Source organism: Nestor notabilis, unplaced genomic scaffold, assembly GCF_000696875.1.
Source record: "Nestor notabilis isolate BGI_N333 unplaced genomic scaffold, ASM69687v1 scaffold17562, whole genome shotgun sequence".
NCBI lineage: Eukaryota > Metazoa > Chordata > Aves > Psittaciformes > Psittacidae > Nestor > Nestor notabilis.
The window spans coordinates 39443-61654 of NW_009919930.1; the positions used below are offsets into that span (position 1 = coordinate 39443).

The window sequence follows — 22212 nt, forward strand, 5'->3', positions numbered from 1 at the left end:
TGCAGGTCTTGTTATTTTTTTCATGACTGCCAGAAAAAGACATTCTGATTACTATACTGTCTTGCTGCTTAATATATTCAATATCTATTTTCAGCATTTGGCTAACTGCAAGGGAAGTTTAGGACCAGAAGAAGTTAGAAGGTCTGCCCTGACCTTGGTAATGGGTGCCTTGGAAAGCAATAATCCACTCCTAAGATGTGCTGCTGCAGAGTGTTTGGCCAGGTTGGCACAGGTGGTTTCAGACACTGCCTTCACTGCTGGATTAGCGCAAGTCAGTTTTGACAAGTAAGTTCATGAAGTGTGGTAAGTTACTGCTTGAGTTTGTAAAAAAGGTTTGAGAAATCTACCTGACCCATATTATGATATTTTTTGGAAGCCGATTTCCTTGATGAATTTATGTCACTTCAGACATTAACAGGGAAAAGTACTGCCTGACTTCAGCTTGCATCTCTCAGTTTTGATGATATTTAAGATTGTCTAAGTAAGCATGTAGACTTTCAAATTGGCTGCTGTTCTAGCCACATCATGTAAGCATATCTAAAACATTTTTGGTACTTCCTTCAGATAAGAAATTATAAATGAACTTAGAATTTTAACAATATAACAATGTCTAATAAAATATTTTGGGGATTATATACTAGAAATTCTATTTGGAGATGTGATTATTAGCCTTAGTCTTGGTGATTACACTAACAGGGTTTTTTTTCCCCTTATAATTAATAGGCTAAAGTCTGCTAGGGATGTGGTATCAAGAACAGGTCATTCTTTGGCTCTGGGATGTCTGTATAGGTACCTAGGAGGAATAGGTTCTACTCAGCACCTGAATGCGTGTGTTGGAATCCTTTATACTTTGTCTCAGGACACTACTTCTCCTGATGTACAGGTACTTGTCACTTACCTAAAAATGTTACGTTACAAATTAACTGATTTATATTCTGGAGTTTAGGTGTTTTTTCTTGCAAGAATAACACTTCACAACCTCTTAGGCATACCTCACAGGTGATGGCTGGAGCAGCACAGGCAATGAAAGCCATAATCCCTGCTTGAAATCCACCTTCCCAACAAGAATTATGAGATATGGGAAGTTCTTATTTAATGATCAGTGAGGCTGATAATGCTAAAATATGCTGGCTTCCAAAGCGATATCTGATGTTTTAGGAATTGATTAATTTCACATTCACCTATATCTTGACCTTGACTAGATAGTACCTAGGGTTTTTTGTTCACGTCAGTTTTTGTCTCTGCTACAATGGTTATCTCACAGCATTTTTTGTTGAAGGGTTATGTGGTAAAAACCAGGGATTTGTAGCCTCAATGCTATAGAACTTGGTCAGCATACTTCCTTGAATAAGGCAAGATATTTTGAAGATTAATTCACATTATTTCTCTGTGACTAAAACTGTTATCTGTCAGAACAACTTTAAGAGACATTGAATGTATTCAATGTTATTGCCTAAATGTTAGTTAAAGAATTTTTTTAAGCTTTATCTGCAGTATCTATACACAGAGAAGAACTTTATGTTGGCATGAAACAGATTTGGCTATTGGTGCAAAGTAGCAAAGACTAACCCAAATCTTGTTTCAGCAACTCTGTTGTAGTTTGGGGTTTCTTTTCATAATACTCTTGGTTTTACACATGGGACCATCAGAAATTTTACAAAGGGTAGAATGCATTTAAGAAATAGTGCTCAGTATTAAATTAATGTACTCTCAGATTAATTTTTTTTTTTGTTAACTGACAAATTTAAAATGGTTCTTTTCTTGCAGAACACAGTTTCTTGTAAAATACTAAAAATGGCTTATTAAGCATCAGGTTCCTAAAGTTTCCTTCTATTACCTCTCCATTTGTCCCTTTGAAACCTGAAAGTGCAACTTTTATTATACTTATTCACTGAATTTCACTTGAACTATCAAATTTTTAGAAGATCTTATGTTTATTCTGTTGTATAGATATTATGCGACTGCTTCTCTTATTTTACAGGCATGGGCACTACACTCTCTGTCGCTGATAGTAGATTTAGCTGGCCCCTTGTATCATGTGCATGTGGAACCTACCTTATCTCTTGTTCTCATGTTGTTGTTGACCGTGCCTCCTGCTTATGCCGAAGTTCACCAAAGCCTTGGTCGCTGTTTAAATGCACTTATTACCTCGCTAGGCCCTGAGTTGCAAGGTACACAACATGCAATAGTGTCAGCTTTGTTCGGTTTAGCAACAAAATTGCTAAACATTGTTTGAATGTGTAATTCAAATTTTATAAACAAAAAAGTACATGCTAAGTGTTTTTCCTCGTTGTAAGGCAGTATTTCACAGGCCATGAGTTTATGCAATCAAGATGCCATGGCTGCAAGTTTTCCAAAAATAGTGTCTCTCTGACGTCTTTTCCTTTGAACTGGTTCTCCAAGCATTGCCTTGGGCTGAAAATTCATACATTTAGCATGAAACAGAAGGTATTCATATTTCAAGAGTTAGGAGCCAGCCTGTGTCTTAGTTATGATGTAGACGTTTAAAATATTGATCTAAATCAACTTTTATGTAGCTAATCACTGAAATTTCATTCCTTCAAGAGGATAAGAGTTATGGGTGGCTTGGGAAAAAGGCAGGTATCATGTTTTGAAAAGAAAGTTGATATTTTAAAAACAAAAGACAAAAACCTTTTTTTATTTTGAATATAGGTAGCAGTACTACAGTTGCAGCCTTAAGAACTTCCTGCCTCCTGGGCTGTGCGGTGATGCAGGATAACCCTGACTGCCTTGTTCAGGCTCAAGCCATTTCTTGCCTTCAGCAGCTTCACATGTTTGCTCCTCGACATGTTAACTTGTCTAGCCTTGTAAGCTGCCTATGTGTGAGTATATTTTTACTAGTTTATATGCTTGTATTTTAAAACATTTTGTTCAGAAACAGTTAAAAAATACAGATGCTTGTTTAACCAGAGAAACTGATCATTGTATAGGGATGAAGTGTTCCATATCCTCCTTCAGGCAAGTGTTCTCTATGTTTTTAATTTTTTTCCCACTTTCTGCTTCCGCTTTACAAGATGAGCACGTTCTATAAAAATATTGGCCTTCTGCAGTGCTTGCAAGTGCATTCTGCTGCTCTTACTAAGGCCAGTTGTCTGGCAGGATATACCATCCATTACAGCTTTGTGCTGGATTTTTACCAGCTATTTTATGTTGGCCAGTTTTTTTCCTCTGCTGCTTTTTGTCTTAGGTGAAGGACTTAAAAAAAAAAAAAAAAAAAAAGGAAAAAAGTGTTTACTAATTAGTGATAATTGTTTTGTTTGGGTTTGTTTTTTCATGATGGTGAAAAACTGTAGATTTCTCTGGTTTGTAATTTCTGTAGCACTAATGCTTCAGTGTACTGACTTCTTGGCAGTCAGTATAAAAATTTCTGACACTTAAGTAATAGTCAAACTAGGTCTTTGGAAAAAAATCAACAGAAGTCTTTTCTTCAGCCCTGTTTGAGAAAGTGGCAGGGACGGAGGTGTTTGTTTGCTTTTTGTTTGTTTTTGCTCCCCCTAATTCTCTGTGTCTCTGCTGCTCTGAAGTGCTTTGTTCAATGAAGAAAGCAAAAGTAATTTTCCGATAGTTATTAGTCTTGGTGGGTTTTCAGGGGCTAGTGAGGGTTGTGTTTGTTTGGTTTGGGAGCGGGGGTGTGTGTTTGGGTTTTTTTGTTTGTTTTTTTTTTTTTTTTAATAAGATCACTCAGTCTCCCTGTAAATCAGAGAGAAACAAAAAAACCACAGACAGTAAGGTAGGGTTGGGGATTTCTAATATTTTTCTTCCTGGTTGCAGAATAACTGGAATTCATTTGAAGCATTTGTTCTTTTAAGATATACCATTTTCTCTTCTCTGGGTAAAACACTTTTTTTTCTTTTCTTGCATCGATAAAATCACAACACATCATATAAGTCACTTTCTTGCTCAGAGGATGTATTAGCATTTGGGATCATATGCAAGTCCATGTACAGTCTGCTTCCATTTACAGTATGATCTCTCTTAACTCATAGCAAGTACTTAATAATAAAGAGGATGTTATGATAAAGGTGTCTATACGATATTACTGATTTTTATTGTTTTTATAAATTGTTTCACAGTACTTCATACAGGACTTTAGGAAATTTTTAATATAAAGTTACTCATTTAAGAAGCAGCATGTTTCATGGCTCAAGTGTTTGTGTGTCTTTACACGTCTGTATTTCCACCTCTACCCCAGAAACAATTGTGAACTTCCTGGGGGAGGAGTCCACCAAAATCAGTGGCCTTACATGGGTGAATTCTTCTCATTTTCATGAACTTGTTACAGAACTACAGCCAGTTGGTGCTGACCATTCAGTAAACATCAGTACATCTCTAATAAGAGTTATAAACAAAGAAGGTTTGAGTGTGTGCTTTGCAGGTCTGTGAGAAGAACATCGCACAAGCAGACTTCTGCATTTGTAAAACTCGCCACCCTCTGTGTAGCTTCCACCTACTAAATCACCATCTTGTGAGAGAAGCAGGATAAAGTATTGGACTCTCCATGAGTTTAGATTTCTGCAAGTGGAGAACAATGTGTGACTCTGCTCCCTTGCAATGCATTTGGAAATCTTAAGGGGAAGTAGAGTATAAAAGCTGAGCACTAGACACTGGATATTTACCACTGCATTGTTTAATTAAGGCAGAAAAAGAGGAGAGGCAAAGAATTTGTGGCCAGATAAGTGATCTTTTCCTCTTCTGTCCGTAGAAATACGAACTGTCACTCATATAATCTTGAAAATAAATGTGCAAATAATTTCTTTTTTAGTAACATTTGAACCAACTCCCTTCTTCACCCTTTCTCTCCAAGGTTTCAGTGTCTTTAAACTTCCCTTCTAAAAATTCTGAAATAGACATTTTCTCTTTCCCCTCCTCTTCTGCCTCTTCTCCCCTTTCATTTATAAGTAAGTGTAGCACTAGCCATGCCAACACAGTTTCTGTGAGCAACTGTAGGCTTCCTCCTCCACCTGTCTTCCCACCCCCTAGAGCATGAGATGGTTCAGTTCCCCAAAGTATTTAGACCGTTGAGTTTGTGACTATGATAGCACTTACAAAACAGGACTCAGACAACGGATACACATCTTCCCTGACTCGCTGTTTCGTTTTGTTTTTAATTGTGTATATGTGCCTGTCATTATCTAGCGTCATTTCTGAAAGTATTTTATCTTGTTTGTCAATTGGATCTTTTTTCATGGGGCTTTGCATCTAATAGTAATGCTTACCCTGCAAGTTGAATTCTTGGCTCCAGCAGAATAGAAATAGTATGCTTTTAATCATGTCTAACGTTAGCTCTAAAGCTAACTTAGGTGAGCACAGATTTCTGAATTGCTGATCTGTGTGAGCTTATGATGTACTGAACATCAGTTTTTGAGCTAGAAGACATTGAAGGTATTTTGAAGCACAGAAAGTGTACAGTGTCCATAATTACGCTCTGCTATTCTCTTGGTACTGTTTAAGTACTAATTTTAGGGGCAGCTGGCTTGCAATTTAAGTGTGTACAGCATTAAATATAAGATAAATGAACTAAGTAAACTAGGGTTTGGTATGTTTGAGGTAAGAATCTGAATTTTAATATGTGCAGAATTTACATGTAATGGTCTCCATGTGTGGTTGGTATCACTGTGATATCTATATTTTGGTTTTGTCATGACTGGTTTGTCATTTGTTTTTGTGCAGGAAATCTTGTTGGATAATTCTGTGTTGGTAGGTCCCTGTGCCTTGTTAATCCTAAACGTTGCAGTTTGCCATGGTGTTTTTTATTTCACCTTTTATCTTTTCCTTTTAACCATTTTAATGTAATTTCTTTTAGCATGTCAAGTGACTTTTGATTGTCATCCTAACCAGACCCTTCCTAACTTTCTGCAGACGGCAGATATGCATTTCGTTTATGTGCTTAGTGAGGCATAATTTTGTTTTTAACATGTTAAGTACAGAAAGGGAACTGTTTGTTCATTTAAGTTTGTATGTGATGCTTGCATTTTGTGTCTGTTATTTAGTGCTGTGCCCTGCTTAGAATATGAGAGAATGAGACAGGTGAAAAATGTGCATCTTCCACTATTCAGCAGCCTGAACTGGATCCTCTGTTTTTCCCTGTTAAAAATGAGCACGGAATTTATGCATGTCCAACTTGAAGTAGAATGTGTAGAGTGCTTGCATAAATATTGCATTAAAAAACTCACTTGTTTTTAAAGTTTAAATTAAAGTATCTTGCAGACATACTTACTGAGTCAGATTTCTTTCCTTGTAGAAGAATTATGCAGAGATTGTATCTTTGTGTGTATTAAACATGTAATTCTGAGTATTGTAGATTCATGTGCATGCATTGACATTCAGAAGATGAAGCTTAGTTTTGTTAATGTAACAAAGCTGAAATTCTATCTCACTCTGTCCTTAAGTTGTTCTTTTTAACTGTATGTTAACTAATATATATTAGTCATTTTGACTAACATATATTAACCTGTTGCTGGCAAATGAGGTGCATGACCTTGCTGCAAGGCTTCCCTGCAGCAGACATTCAGCTCTGTCTATTTTAAGGATGGCAACAGCTAAGGGTGCACAATTGCTTAGTTGTAGAGAATAAATTTTTGATGATAACCTGATCTTAATTTAAAAGAAGCTGCATAGATATTGGTGTAGATATCTTGCCTGGCCACACAGCTGCTTTATTGTATCTTTGGAATCTCCTTCAGAATGTTCTGAAAATTGAAAGCAAGCAAATAAAAATAATAATAATACAAATTAAAAAAACCACCAACCAACCAACCAACAACAAAAAAAAACCCACCACCCAACAAAACACAAAAAACCCCAACAACAACAAAAATACACCTGGATATGTCATGGGTTTTTTAAGTGTTTTTCCTTGTTCCTGTAAAAGTGAATCTGTTATGTTTTTTCCAGTATAAAGAACAAACTCTGGCCTGGCGGTGTTAAAATACGGTGATGCTATAAACTTTTTTGCCAGAAATTGCTCATGAGAGCTGACTTGTCTCAGTGTGATACATTCATCAATAACTCTCACCCTTCCTCTCATCTTCTTTAAAATGTAATTTGGTGTAATCTGAGTATATAATACTTTTTGTGATGAAATTGCAGCAGTATTCTTTTTGCCCTTTCTTATAAACTTCCTTTCATGCATGGGAGTTTGGATTTACTAATGCCTGATTGACCATCTCACCCTTGGTTATGTTGGCATTTCTCTAGTTATATCTGAGGATGATTAGAGTAATTCTCTCTTGCACTGAGTTTTTAGGCCCATTATACATACCCTGTAGTCAAAGAATAGAGTTCATTGTTCTTTGAGACCATGATTTAGCTGTCACTGAAGTTAACAGGGGTCTTCCTACCGATACTGTGGGAACCCAAACCAGTCTTATAAGTTACCTTTGGTGAGAAAATGTTAAAAGTACCGATATGTTAAAATTGATTACAGGTGTTGCAATATCTTTCATTTGGGATTAAAAAAAAAAAGAAAAAAAAAATAGCTGAGCAAAAATAGCATCAATTACATGCTTACTGACTTCACAGATTTGTCATAACTGCAATTGTTCTGAAAATACTAGCTTTATTGAGGCATTACTATAAAGGTTCGTTAGCCACCTTACTGTTTCTTCTTGCATATTTCAGGTGAATCTCTGTAGCTCATACTTATTATTGAGACGTGCGGTGGTAGCTTGCTTACGTCAGCTTGTGCAAAGAGAAGCTGCTGAGGTATCAGAATATGCTGTTTCATTAGTTAAAGAGAACACAGAAGATTTTACTCCAGGTAATGTATTGAAGTTTTGAGATCAAAGATCTTGAAACATTGATAGAGAATTTTAAACTCTGCTATGGGTATGAAAACTTTGCTGTGTTCTTGAAATCTTTTAACTTTGAAGGTTTCTATATACTAACTAATTATGGAAGCATCCAAAGCCTTTCCTAATGATAAAATGAAGATACTATTGCTTTTCTGTAGATAGTAAAGATGACTAAATGAGCAAACGCAAGTGGAGTTACAGAGAAACCTAAGCCTATCTAGCCAGCATCTGTTACAGTAACTGCTTCACGGTCCAGCATTTTATATGCATATTCACAGTTTTGTTTTCCCACATAGATCTCTTCTTAAATTAAAAATCTGTCATTGAGGGAAGGTGTACAAAACTTGTTGCAGAAAGCTTCTGTTGACCTCTTTGGAGAACTAGTTAAGATTACCTGTGTGCCCTTGAATTTTTAACTTCCTAAAGGTTTGGGGTTTTTTGCTAAAAGGCCTGATAATAATCTCTGCTTCATCCGAGGATGATGGTAATAAATGATATCACTTTGGATTTCAATTCAAGTTGATTTGGAAACTTGCTAAAAAGATAGGTGTCCTGGGTTCAGCTGTAACAGTTATTTTTCTCCTTCTTACTAGCTGGTGCTAAACCACCTCAATAGGCTATAGTCATTTAGTAAAATTGCTTTTTAATATTGGTCATATTAGGCAAAAAAAAATTGGTCGTATTTATTTAACAAGTTATTTCTATGTATCTGGTTTTGAGCTTTGTTCGAGAAAAATTTTAATTTCCTTTTCAACTTAAAACATTGGTTTAGAGTCACCTCATGAGTCAGTGTGAAGAATGAGATGGCTAAAGATAATGTTTCTCTGAAGCTCAGATGCTATGGTGATGGTAATGCTGTGAAATTCAGAGTAGGATCCCCCCACCCCTCGGTAACTTTCTGGTTCTTAGTACATTTCTGTAGAAGTTCAAAGTTTGTTTTGTATTGAGATGATTTAGATATGTATTAAAGGAATGAATGCTGTTATTCAGAAGTATTTCAGGACTAGACACTTGTTCACAAGATACTCTTGTGTGCAACCTTCAGTCGGGTTTCTGTGGTCATTATTGCAGTTTTGTGATGTACAGCATTCAGCTCACAGACTTTGTTCTTAGCAGATGTTAACATCAGAGAAATAGGCCTGGAGGGGGCATTGCTCAGCTTGCTGGACAAAGAATTGGATGAAAGATTGTGCCAAGATATCAAAGAGACTCTGACTCATATGCTTACTTCAATGGCAGTTGAAAAGCTCTCTTTTTGGCTGAAGCTTTGTAAAGATGTTCTTGCTGCCTCAGCTGGTAAGTCCTAGTACACTGTAGTTGCAAACACAATGAAAATAAGGCCTGCAGCAGTACAGTATGTCATTGAGGGAAAGTATTTTTGTTTCTTGAATGCTTGGCATTTGTGAAGTGTATCATTGTCCTTCATAATGAAACACTGGACCCTTTAACTTAGTTCTTTCAGAAGGAATACGACTTTCTCCCTTCTGATCGCCTTTTCCATATTGAACACGTTTATGTAAACATCTTAGTATGTCTTGTCTGTTCATGTTCTTGCTGATTTATAGTCCTAATTTTAATTTATTTCTGTATCAGAAATGAAAATTCAGGATACAATTAGGCTTGTGGGTCCTCTGCAATTACAAGAAAAATATTCAGCCACTCTCTTCTATTAATAATAGGAATAATGCAGATGTACTATACCACAATGAAACTCCTGAGCAGAGAAAGTTAATTACTATGTTGAATACTGGGGGAGTGGAGGGGCGTCTTATTTTACCTGCAATGCAGGAGGAGAACTTGCATTTAGATTTGTATTTGTGTGGAAAGGTACTAGCTTCTAATGTACCACACTTATTTTAAAAGGCTTTTTTTATTTCTTTTACTTCTTTCACTGACGTTCTTAATTTACTTTCATGGGATTTCTTGTCTTCCAGCAAATAGTATCAAATGAATGTTTTCTTACATTTTATTTTTAATTCTAGCATTTACTTTAAGGCACCAAGCTTGAAGGGCGTCACAGAGAGATGGATTTTGAAGAGATTTCCTTATGAGTCCTTCTATAGTTTTCAGTTATAGTAAGACAGAATATTACATTTCTTCTTTTATTCTTTTCTTCCTCCTTTGTCTTACCTACAGATTTCAATACAATAGTTTCAGTAGATACCACTCAGGAAGAAGAAACTGCCAAAGTGGATGATGCATCTATATTAACGTCTGACAGCGATGAGAGGTTCCATCCTTTCAGTAATCCACGATGGTCTACCAGAGTTTTTGCTGCAGAGTGTGTCTGTAAAATTATAAGCCAGTGTGAAAATGCAGGCAGTGCACATTTCGACATAACTTTGGCTCAGGAAAGAAAACAACGTGATTCAAGAGGTATGTGTTAAGCACTGAAAGAATTTCACAGAATGTGAAGTGTGCTTAAAATAAATGTTAACTCTTCGTATCTTAATGAAATTCATCATAAATTTGTTGTTTGTGGTCATTGAAACCTTTACTTATTCTGATTAGAAGCCTATATCTATTAAAGTGTAGAGCAATTTTTATTTGCCAAAATACACTTCCCTGGTTATAGTACCATGGCTTATGTATTGGAAGGCATTGTTTCTGCATAAGCATTGGCAATCAGAAGTGATAGCTGGCACCAGCCTACACCATCACAGTTTGGTATCTGGCAGTATGACTGAAAAACTCCACTCTTTCTTTCTTTCCATAATTTGCATAATTAGCAGTAGCAACACAGTGCCAGTTTTCAGTACCTCTCTATGTTTATCTGGAGGTGTTTTCCTCAAAACTCTTTTTTTAGAAAATCTTCCTCATACATAAGAATATTTATGGTTTGTTGTCTGGTTGGGGATTTTTTTAACATTCAAATGGAAGGAGCCTAGATCATCAGCATTTTGAAAATGTTGGGAGCAATCTTATAAAAGACTGATGTCTTAAAAAAAAAAAAGACTGATGTGTAAATCTAAATTTAATAAAACTATTTTCTTTTCTAATTTCTGTTTTCTCTTCAGATGACTTTTTGGTATTACATTTAGCCGACTTGATCCGTATGGCTTTTATGGCTGCCACAGATCACAGTGATCAACTTCGTCTTTCTGGGCTTCAAACATTGCAAATCGTTGTTCGAAAGTTTGCAGCTGTACCAGAACCAGAGTTTCCAGGTCATGTAATTCTGGAGCAATATCAAGCCAATGTAAGCACCATTGCTAATAACTTAGAAAAGTTTATAAAGTTACGGTTAATCCCTACAAGAAATTTGCTTTATGCGGTATGTAGTGCTAGAGTTCGGTTTCAGCTAGTTTGTTACTGAAACTATTATTGATTTCTTCAGACTTCCTTAAGAAAGCATCTTTTCTGTTGGCATATAATGTTTTAGTCCCAGAGTTTTGCAAGTTTCAGAATTTTTCCTTCTTCACTATTTGAATACAGGAGAAACAGAGTAGAACATTGGGTTGTTTTTTTTTTTTTTTAAAGCATTGCTTTCAAAGTGTGGAAGTATTGCAAGAAATATTAGCAACAACTGTCATTTAAAACTTTGCTTTGAAGTAAGTGGCCTTTGCACACCAGAGATCCCACTATGAGTCCTTGGTCAATAAATAAGCTAGAGGAGGTAAAAACATGGGTTGTACTCACAAGGTCTGTTACAGTTAAGCTTGGTTGAGACTTACAGAAAGGATGTCCTGATCATTTTGCATTCCAGACCACACTTGTGCTAAATATGACAGGCAGCTGTGTTAAGCCTCATCTGGCTCCCATTCTTCAAGTTCTAGCAGGCACTGAGTAAGTCAGATCCCTTTCTCTCGTAGAAATTGAGAGATCCTGAAACTGAAGACATCCTAACTCACTTTGCTTTTGCTTTTGCCATTAGAATTCTGTTCTACTGGCACTTCCCTGTGGGAGAGGAGAAGTGTTTTGATCTAGTCTGGAACTACCAAGGGAAAAAAATTCACCATCTGTCCTTGCTGTCCAAAACTGTCAAGCAGGTCACAAGTACTGCTAATAATTCTCCTTTTTAACCTTCACTACCCTTAAAGTGTTTCTGCTAATACTATGCATGGATCTGCTCATCAGGTGTTTCATATAGGTTGAAGAGATGTGAAGCAGTTAAATATCTAGTCTTTTTCTTGTCTGGTGGTTTTCTGGGTTTCAGGGTTGGTGTGTTTTTTTCCCCCATAAAATAACCAGAATTAGAACAGATGGACAGAGATTTTCTGGGCTTAAGTAATGGTTCCTGAAATCTTGTTCAGACATTCCTCAAATGAAGTCTGAGCTTTAGGAGTCTGAAGAAACTGACATTAATTTTCATTAAAACCAATTCCTTTTCACTTAATTTCAGAAACTTGTGTTTGTAGTACTTGTACTACACTTTGTACTTTCATCCCAAAGAGCATCGGACTTAAGTCTGAGTGTTCAGATACCAGCTAAAGCAGCAAGGGAAGTTTTCATTAGCCTTTAGTGAAATAGCTTTCAACAGTGAGAGTAGGTAAAATCTCTGCGAGCTGGTAAGTATATGTCTGTGTGTTCTTTATTAGGTGAATGGGGTTTGTGCTCTTCCCTTGTTTCACTTTGCAAAGCCACTTTGCAAAGCTGACCAACTTCAGCTGTTTGTTTCCTTAAAGTTGTATGCTTTCTGAGCAAGGAAATATCACTAATTAGGTGTCTTGCAAGTCTTTCATGGTTTGGAACATTGCTTTTTCTCTTGAGGCCTACTCATCAAGTCAAGAGTTAAGGAAGGAAGAGTTTGCTTTTTCAGTTTTAGGCTGTGCAAAAAATAGAATCAAATTTGAAGACCTCTCTCAGAGAGAACCATGTCTTTAGTGTAAGCAGAACAATAAAAGTATGACTGCAGTTGTCTCCCTGCTCTTTAACCTCACTGAAACAGTCTGTGGATAAATGAAAAGGAAACTATGCTTTATAAAGAAAAACTGCAACAAAGCCTCCTTATGAAAAGCAATTATTTAGTTAATTGTTTGCTGTGTATTAGATGTTGTATAACTTCTCTTCAGGTTGGAGCAGCACTTAGGCCTGCCTTTGCTCCCGAAGCTCCTCCTGATGTCACAGCGAAAGCATGTCAGGCAAGTGTTGAAAGTCTGAAGTCTTAGGTAATAGACCCTCTGAAATTTTCTTTTTCCTTGATAAACCACACAAGAAGAAGGAAATAAATCATCTAGCCTCAAATCCTCAATGTACACAAAATGTCGCCCCTGTTACCTCTATATTGTAACAACTCAAAGATTTTATACACTTTAAAATCTTCTGTAAAACTTTAGCAGTTGGTACTTCGGCTGTTATTTGACATTCCTCTGATGTTTTTGGTTTTCATTACTTACGTATACTAAACTGCACTGTAATTTAACATTGATTATTATCCAAGTGTGCCTGTGTCTCAGTAGAAATTAAATCTTTCATAATTTTACAGATTGAAAAAAGACTGTCCAGTGGTGTTTGGCTCTTCTTTCTCATTATTTCTGTTTTGCAACACTAGGTATGCAGTGCTTGGATAGCAAGTGGTGTAGTAAGTGATCTTAATGACCTTCGAAGGGTTCACCAGTTGCTTGTATCCTCTTTGCTCAAAGTGCAGGCTGGGAAAGAAGCACAAAGTCAACAATATAATGAAAGCACCTCAACCATGGAGATACTAGCCGTGCTTAAGGCTTGGGCAGAGGTTAGTGTAACAGCTCTGTAATCATAGTCTTGATACCTGGTAAGTGAGTTAGAACCTTTCAGACAGAATGGTTTCAGGAATTGCTTACATGCTTCATTATATACAAATTGCTGGTCCTTTGCTTTGCTTTGATGCTGCTAAGCAGTACATAAATTTCGTAAACTTGACAAAAGCACTGCTATTTAAACTGTTCGTATTATACTATACATTAATAGAAATATGAAGTTATACAAACTCTGTATAACTTTGTACTGGATCTCAGATACAAGAAACTATGACAAAGTAAACTATGGATAAGCTTTCATGACCTGTAATTTATGAGTATTTCACTTAAGCCCTAGGCAGTTTCTTCTCACTTAGGGTCTTACCTATTTCTTGTTTCCAGAATTTGAAAGGAAACATCCTGTTGTGGGGTAGAAGTGGAAGATGGGCTTGGTGGTGCTTAGTTGCTGGCCTGGGTAAACCCACTGCAACTAGAAAACTTGAAAAAGATACAGAAATCATAACTGTAGGGATGGATACTCACAATAGCTAACTTCAAATTAGTTGAACTGGTTTCCTATGTCTCCTTTTGAGAATGGCATTTTGAAGGGCATTTTGGAGAGACTGAAGAGGGTTGCTAGTCTGAAAAATTCTGAAGCCCATCTTTTAGAAGAACTAGAAAGGCCTCTTCTCACATTGAAGCTAACCTACTGATAGTAACACCCAAAGTCTGCAAATTATGCAAGACTACTCTTCATTCTTTACTGCTAACACAGGGTAATACATAGTTTGAGAAGCTGATTGCAAATGCAGTATGTCATTTCAGTTAGAATAAGATTTAGGAATGATTTAACTGTGATTTCAGGATCATGTTTGTAGGTGTATTATTTGATAATAAGTTCTTCAGTCTTGTAGCTATAACTGTAACAGGGTTTGATGTTTGGAAGCTGAAGCTGAACACGTAATACAATATTTCTTAAAGGCAGAGAAGTTACATTTGGTTTACATGCAGCTATGTTTAGGAGTTCTAGCAAATTTTCCTTTATTGGAACTCTTGCATCAAGATTAGCTGAGGCAGCGGATTCAGAACGTTTAGAAAATAAATGCTTGTTCACCCATGCCTATTGGACTTGAAGCAGGAATAGATTCTAGGAAACCTCATGCTGGCTCAACAGGTAGTCATGCTAATACCACAGTAGTTTTCCAAGTGTTAATATTTGTAAATCTCTCTCCAAATATGTAAACAGGTTTACATAGTTGCAGTTGAAAAGCAGAAAAATCAAAGCGATGCACACAATCATTGTTTCAAAATTGCAAACTCTGCAGAAGAAAACTACAGAGATGTAACATCTTCAGCCACTGGACTGCTGGACTTGGTACAGGCAGATCTTGGAACACTAAGCAAGCTCTGGCTTGCTGCACTTCAAGATTTTGCTCTCTTAACTTTGCCTTTAGAATATGCATCACAACTGCCTGCTGAAGGTAAGAAAGCAAATCAGTCATGTTTTCACTTGTAAATGCACAACATTAATGCCCTAGCTTGTGTTAAGATCACAGTAAGACTAAATTGTATAGAGAATATGCGTACTTGTATACGTGTCTAAAGATAAAGACTGGTTTTGAGAACAGAGATTTCACTGATGTGAGTAGTGCTTTGTTTGGTGTTCTTATTTGTTGGGTAGTTCTAAGGGTGAGAGAAGAAAAAGGTAATTGTATTGGATTCTATCCAAATAAATCTAAATTAAGTGCCCGTACTAGGCTGAATTTTAGTATTGATGAACATTAAAAGAAAGTCATACATGAAATACTATAAATATAATTTCAATGAAAAGAACAATCCGTTTACAAGAATGAGAAAATATGGTAGTTGAAAATAAATTATATCTTTAAAACTGTAACTTTTCTTCTTACAGGGGGCACATTTTATACAGCAGACACTATTGAAAACGCCAGACCTCATTACTACAACTCCTGGGCACTGATACTTTATGCTACAGCATTATGGCTTACTAGCACAGGTTTCATTGTTGTTGATCCAGATGAAGGAGTTACTAATCTCTCTAGACCTGTCACCCCAACTACAATGTGTCAAGATTCTTCTACCAGGCCCTTGGTGAAATCTCCTGAGGATGTGAATACTGACAGATTTCATCTTATCTTGGGTTAGTGAGTGCAAAATCTGTCTAGATGCTGTAACCAAAAATGTAATTTTAATAGATAAAAATGTAGCAAATAAATATTTAATTATTCAGATTTAACTGCATCACTGACTATAGCATCTTTTAGAAAAATACCCAGTCAGAAGAATTTTAAGTCCTAGTGAGAAAACTGTAGAGTGTTTTCCCAAATGTGGTAGAAAAAACACTCAGTGTGAGTGCACCCAAGTTCTAAAAAAGTGCTTACTGCTCAGCTCATAAACATGCAAGTTCAAGGGTGGATTTTATCACAACTGTAGCACTACGGTTACAGAGTGTATGTTTTAGCATCACTGAAGTAGTTTAGCATCACAGAGTAGCGTGTAAGTTGGAAGGGATTTGTGGAGGTCATCTTTTCCACACACTCCTGCTCAAGCCAGGCCACATAAACACAGTTGCCCAGGTCTGTGTCCAGATGGCTTTTGAATATCTTCATGGATGGAGGCTTCACAACCTCTCTGGGCAACCTGTGCAGGTGCTCAGTCACCCTCACAGTAAAAAAATGTTTAAGTTCACATAAAGCTCTGTTTAAGCATCTGCTACTCCAGAGGATTATCAGGCAGTCGAACTCAGTCCCAATTCTCTAAATATACACAATTGGGTATTTCTGGTTGTATTTTTCTTTCTTTGGTCTCTCTTTTGTAACAATAAAAAAATCCTTTTGTAATAATTTTTTTGGAATGAGTTTGTATGACCCAGATGCATATGGCTTCTTCTGCATCCCACTCTTCCTGCACAAAGACAGTTTCCCTTGGAAATCCATTGCTTCCTCAGTTGAAAGTTGGACCCCTGATGCAAATGCTGCTCATTTTCCCTGCTTCCTAAGCTACTGGATTAGTGCTTCAAATTTCGTATATTTTGCCAAAGACACCTGGCTTATTTATTCTGCATATGAACATACTGCACTTCTTCATTTTCACTTCCTAGAGAGAAACTAAAAGAAGTTTAAAACATGAATATTTTCTGTTGCACAGCTCTTTAGTGTATATTGGTCAGTTTGCCAAGTCATCCCACGTTGTGGAATTAGAGCTATACAACTGGAATGAGAATATGGATCACAGTTTATATGAAGTTTATCTCCAGTGTCATGAATTGTCATCTGAAGAGTCCTAAAAGCTGAGGAAAAAAAGTGGTTCTTTTTATCTGCTCTAGGATTGGCAAGCTTAGGCTTCATGTAATTTATTGCTGGTGATCCAACTGTGATAGCTGCATTCTTTAGTGTTTTTGTTAAATGGGAAGATAAAACCTCTGCTTTTGAATTTGTGAACTATTATTACTTTCTCCATTATTTCCTTCTATAACATAAATCAGTGATTGAGCAAATATTCTGCGATACACTCATTATTAACTGCCTACCTATTCACTGGACTTGGAGTTCAGTGTCTTACTTAGAAATTGCTCTGGATTTTTATTTATTTATGTTAATAGCCAGTTTGAATCATGTCTTATACTGTGTAGAAACTGAAGTTCTTTCATTGTTTTGAGGGAGATAGAGGTCTTCCCTGAAGATATTAGCAACAGGAGATGAATTCACTTAATATAAAATGCAAATGCTATTTCTATATCTGATTGGATTACACAGCAATTGACAGAATTACTTCTTTAAAATTTCACACACATATGGGTTTTTTCTTCTCATGCTTACAGGAATTAGTGTGGAATTTCTCTGCTCTCCTCGATCAGATGCAGCAATGGAGAACATTATTGCCTGCTTACGTGCCCTGCAGGCACTCTTTGATGTTCCATGGCCGAGGTCAAAAATAGGTGGTGATCAGGTAATGTCTCAATGATCAAAAGCCCCCTAAAATTAAGGCATAATTTTGGTTTGAACACTATCTGTACTATCTACTGTATATGCAGGAATCTTCAACAAATAAGTAGTAGGTGAATTATATGCTTTACCAAAATCTAAAGCTGTACAGAGAGGAGAAGAGCACAGCATGGAACCTGTAAGGAGACAGTGAGGGGCAGTGAACTTGAGGAGATTTCATCAGGAAGGAGTAATTAAATGAGTAGTATGAGAGCCAGGTAAAGACGGAATTCCAGAAAAAAAGTTCTCTTATTCCTTCTGTCAAGGGATGGTTCAATTTAATCTATTGTAAATATTGAAGATGATAAAAGGAAACTGTACAAAACCAATGGTATTCAACAACAACAAAAAGCCACATGAAAAAACCCCACACACAACACACCAGTGATCCTAAAAGAAGTAGTAACTTCAAAATTCCTTTTTTTTTCCTTGGAGTTAAGCTTTATACCATTCTGTGTGCCATGCAATTGTCTAACATGGCAAAAGTCATAAAGCTTGTGGACATGCCCAAGTTCTGCTGACCATTGGTGCTCTCTCCAAGGAAGGAAAGGCATATACTGTAGCAGAGTTACAGTGTAGTATCTCCACCCTCAAGAGTTAAAAAGCCACAAGATAAAGATTACTTGGGGGGTCTTTTTTAGTAGTTTGCAGTGCCTTATGTCTAAATTACTGTGATTACTATTTTGTTGGGAAAATTGAGCAGGACTCCAGCTACTGGGAGCTAGGAGCTAGGTCTGGAAGAAAATGCCAACTCCTGAGATTGCATCAGTTAAACTGTGTTCCTTAGTGAGATTAATAAGAGTAATACTGTTGGCTTTAACAGGTATTAACAAATTTCTAAAATTCCTGCATTAAAATGGCCATATATTAAGCATTTTTCTTACTGTAGGAGTTGGGCGTAGAGATGCTGAATGTTTTGCATCGACTGATACTGACTAGAGAATCACCTGATATTCAGCTTGCTGCCCTTGAAGTGGTTCAGCTGATTCTTTTTGCAGCTCAGGAACATGTGAAGGAAAAGCGGAGAAGTGCAGAAGGTACAGTAATGTATGAGATGTTGAATACATATTACCAGGGTTAAAGCAATTCTTTCTTGGAAAACTGCGTTCTTGAAGATGATGTTCCAAGATGCATCTTAATTTGAAGTGTTTCACAATTGGTGACTTAGGTCAGTCCTTTCACAATCTTGATTTACTTAGGTCAGTCCAGGTGCCTGACGTGAGAAATTGGGGTGGCATGATAGACAGCAGGTGGTTTTGGAGGTGAGTAGAGGGCATGAAGTGAGGAGGAAGACTTGGAGAAACTGCAGTTGGGATAGTCTTGTGTGGTGTCAGGGAAGGAGGAGTCCTAGTGAAGACCTAGGATCACCTGCAGTAGAGTAAGGGAGAGACTCGGCACAGGCAGCTGCTACAAGCCATACTTCACTAGTTACTCTGATTGTAACTTCCTAAAGTTCATTTTATAAAATAAAAAATCTGGGAGAAGAATCAAAACACTTTTATCAGGTGACATCATATTGGCATGGTGCCTTAGCACATTGTATGTCTGAATTATTGCACACATTTTTCCTTTTGACAGTCAGTGCATAGTTTGCTTATTCAGGGGGATGGATGTTTGCCAGTAGAACTTTGAATACATATGCATGCATATAGATATGTATCAAGATTATCGCTTGGTGATGAAACAGTCTTAAGAAGTAAACTTTCTGGAAACAAGGTAGAGCCTGCAGATTTCTGCTATATTTCTTTTTGTTTTAGTTGATGATGGTGCTGCAGAAAAGGAAACGTTACCAGAATTTGGAGAAGGCAAAGACACAGGAGGACTGGTACCTGGGAAATCATTAGTCTTCGCAACACTGGAGTTGTGTGTTTGCATTCTTGTCAGACAGCTTCCCCAGCTCAACCCTAAATTAACTTGTAGCCCTGCAGTTCAATCTGGAAAACATCTGTTACTGTCAGAAGATGGAAGTAGACTGGTAGCAGCAGCATTAGTTATTCTCTCTGATGTTCCTGCAATCTGCTCTCCTGAAGGTATGCTGTTTCATCACAAGAAAAGATTAATGAAAGAATATCGGGCTATTCTGAGCCCCCTTGTTATTACCTCATTTTCTCAGCTGGATAAATCTGGCAGCAAGTTGTGTTGATTTGCTTGTGACAATTTCCTGTTCTAATTATTTTTTTGACTGTCAGATTACAAAACAAATTACAAAATTGAAACAATTAGAGAAGTAGTTTTTCTCTTCCTCCCACATGTAGCGGTGCAATTAATAGATTCATTTTATTCAGGGAAGTATATGATAGCTACATGATTAGGTTCTTCTTGAATTGTCTGTTCTGGAATTTATAATGCTGACATAAATTAAATTTAAAAGGGAAATGTATCATATTGCCTTTCACTAAGAACCATCATTTGAACGTTAGGAAGCCACTTTAAGGAATTAAGGTTGATTTTTTCAGACTAGTTGATTTTTTACCCATGATTCATTTTCGATTCACTCCAAAGTTCAAGGTGGTTCCCCCCACCACCCCTCAATAGCATATTCATATGTATGATCTTTCAGTACTGGTACAGCCACACTTACAAACCATTTCTGCCCTACTCCTCTGTTCCCACCTTAGGTATCTGTGTTACACCTTAGGCAAATTTTTGTGTTTACAAGCCCTGGAAATTTTTAAATTTTTTCTTCATTTGTTCTCTCTTACAAGATTCTTCTTCAGGGGGCAGCATATTCCAAATGGAATAGTAGGCAGTTCTTGCTACCACTGTAGGGTGATGGTGTGATTTCTTTCCATCTGCAGCTCATTATTTATCAGTTCAAAGCAAAAGGAAACAGACCTCTAAGGGCAACTATCTTGTATGAGAAATAATCTGTGATTTTTCTTTTATCTCTGTAGTTCTTTTTGTCTTTAACTGTTCAGGTTATTCCACAAACTTAACAGCTTGGGACCAGATGGGATGTTTACCCCAGAGAACTTAGCATTTCAGTCAGGCGACTAAAAAAGATCTTAAGCTTGCTTATACAGTCAGTTGAATAAAGAAACATCTCTAAAAGTCAACTCATATAATCAAAGAGAACTTGTACATGGAAATGCATCTTTTTTCTGTATCTTTTTTTTCCCCTTTAATAGGTAACTGAAGTTAGAGTCCTGTGAGACCATGTACATATGCATAATAAAATTTTCAAATGAATGATGCTCGTGAGCTGCCTTTCACAGTCAGTTTGCAGACTTGGCTGTTTAAAAATAGAAGGTAGATGTCTTCAGGTTCAGAAAATACTTACGCATATGTCAGAGACCCTCGTTATTCAACAGGTCTCTCACAAATGAGCATATTAAAATCTTTTAAAAACAAGCTTTGCTAATTAAGCAAGGACATAGACACATTAAGCCATATCTCAACTCTGTGCTTTGATCAGTCGGAACTTAAGATAGTAGTAACATGCAAGTATGTAGGTTCCTAGATTGCCTCAAATTCATGTAGAGTTCTGTACTACTAGTAGATTCGAAGACATAAGAATATGCAAAACTGCTATGCCAAGCTATTCCACTGATTTTTATTTATTTATTTTAGTCTCTTATTCTGACAGATTGACTGTCAGATTCTGAGGGAGCGATGAAGATCTGCTTAGTAGGCTGTGGGACAATCTGCTTCTCTCCTTAGGTCTTCTCTTTTGCAAAATATTTGTTAGAGTTTTTAATCATAATTCTAGGATTTTTTTTTAACGCGTTTTTAGTCTGTGATCCTCTTCTTATTAATTTGTCTAAATTCTTGACTGTAGCGATTTCCTGGAGCAGTGGCAACCTTACCTAAATACAAATCATGCGGGAGAAGTATTTCCTCTTTCCAGTTTTGAAATTACCCACTGTTAATTTCCTTCACTGTATTGTCTTGCAAAATATGCTTAGATGCTCATAATTTGTTTTCTCCTATTCAGTGCTTTGTATACTTCCATAGCTTCTCCTCTTCTGCTCCTCAGTGGTTCTGATCTTTCTGTTGTTTTCTCTGAACATAACTTAATTCCATGCTTCATATAATAAAATCATCAAGGAAAAGATATATAGTGGTAATTTAAAAAGGGAGAAGATTTAACTTCATTTATGCAGTCTGCCTCCCTGTTTGCTATAGCAAGTCACATGATATTTCAAATCTTCAGATTACCAGTGCCTCCGTTCACATAGGTGATTAAAAATTATAAATCGCAAATAAAAAAGACATTCCAAGAAAACTGGTTTGTTTTTTATTTGGTGGTTTTTGTTTTTTTTTTTTGTAAAAGGTACCTGAATGTTTTAAACTTATGTGAAATTAATTTGCTTTGTTTTACAGGAAGCGTTTCAGTTCTTCCTACTATCTTGTACCTAATCATTGGAGTACTTAAAGAAACTGCTGTGAAATTGCAAGATGGCCAGTTACCGTTGACCGTTGCTGCGTCTCTACAAGCTCTTAAAGGGCTCTTGTCTTCTCCAATGGCTCGAGCAGAGAAGAGTCAGACTGCTTGGACTGATCTTCTGCGTAGTGCTTTGGTCACAGTTCTTGACTGTTGGGATCAAGGTAAGCACAAATCTGAGGTTTGTGTGTTTAAAAATGAAACAAAAACAATAAAAAAGAAACGTTTGGGTGAAAGGTTGTTTGGTTTTATTTAAATTAAACATATGCACTCCTTAAAGAAAGACTAATATCTTAGTCACTGGAGAACTACAAAGTTGGCTACAAAGTATTGAAACTATAGTGCAATCTTGTCCT

At 36.7% G+C, this 22212-nt stretch overlaps 1 protein-coding gene across 2 annotated transcripts in view; it reads left to right on the plus strand.

Annotated features, from left to right (window-relative positions):
• The window catches only part of HEATR5A (HEAT repeat containing 5A), a 54585-nt gene that overhangs the window by 29019 nt on the left and 3354 nt on the right, over window positions 1–22212 (plus strand). The window contains exons 17-32 of one of the 2 annotated variants that reach the window (XM_010010460.1): window positions 95–285; window positions 724–883; window positions 1982–2171; window positions 2674–2843; window positions 7642–7780; window positions 8901–9110; window positions 9951–10190; window positions 10832–11013; window positions 12827–12895; window positions 13306–13485; window positions 14715–14949; window positions 15381–15629; window positions 17310–17437; window positions 18362–18509; window positions 19230–19502; window positions 21796–22008. In XM_010010460.1, coding sequence (XP_010008762.1) covers window positions 95–285; window positions 724–883; window positions 1982–2171; window positions 2674–2843; window positions 7642–7780; window positions 8901–9110; window positions 9951–10190; window positions 10832–11013; window positions 12827–12895; window positions 13306–13485; window positions 14715–14949; window positions 15381–15629; window positions 17310–17437; window positions 18362–18509; window positions 19230–19502; window positions 21796–22008 — 2977 coding nt within the window. Of the gene's footprint in view, window positions 1–94; window positions 286–723; window positions 884–1981; window positions 2172–2673; window positions 2844–7641; window positions 7781–8900; window positions 9111–9950; window positions 10191–10831; window positions 11014–12826; window positions 12896–13305; window positions 13486–14714; window positions 14950–15380; window positions 15630–17309; window positions 17438–18361; window positions 18510–19229; window positions 19503–21795; window positions 22021–22212 lie in introns of both variants that reach the window. The other variant, XM_010010461.1, reaches the window with a different exon arrangement.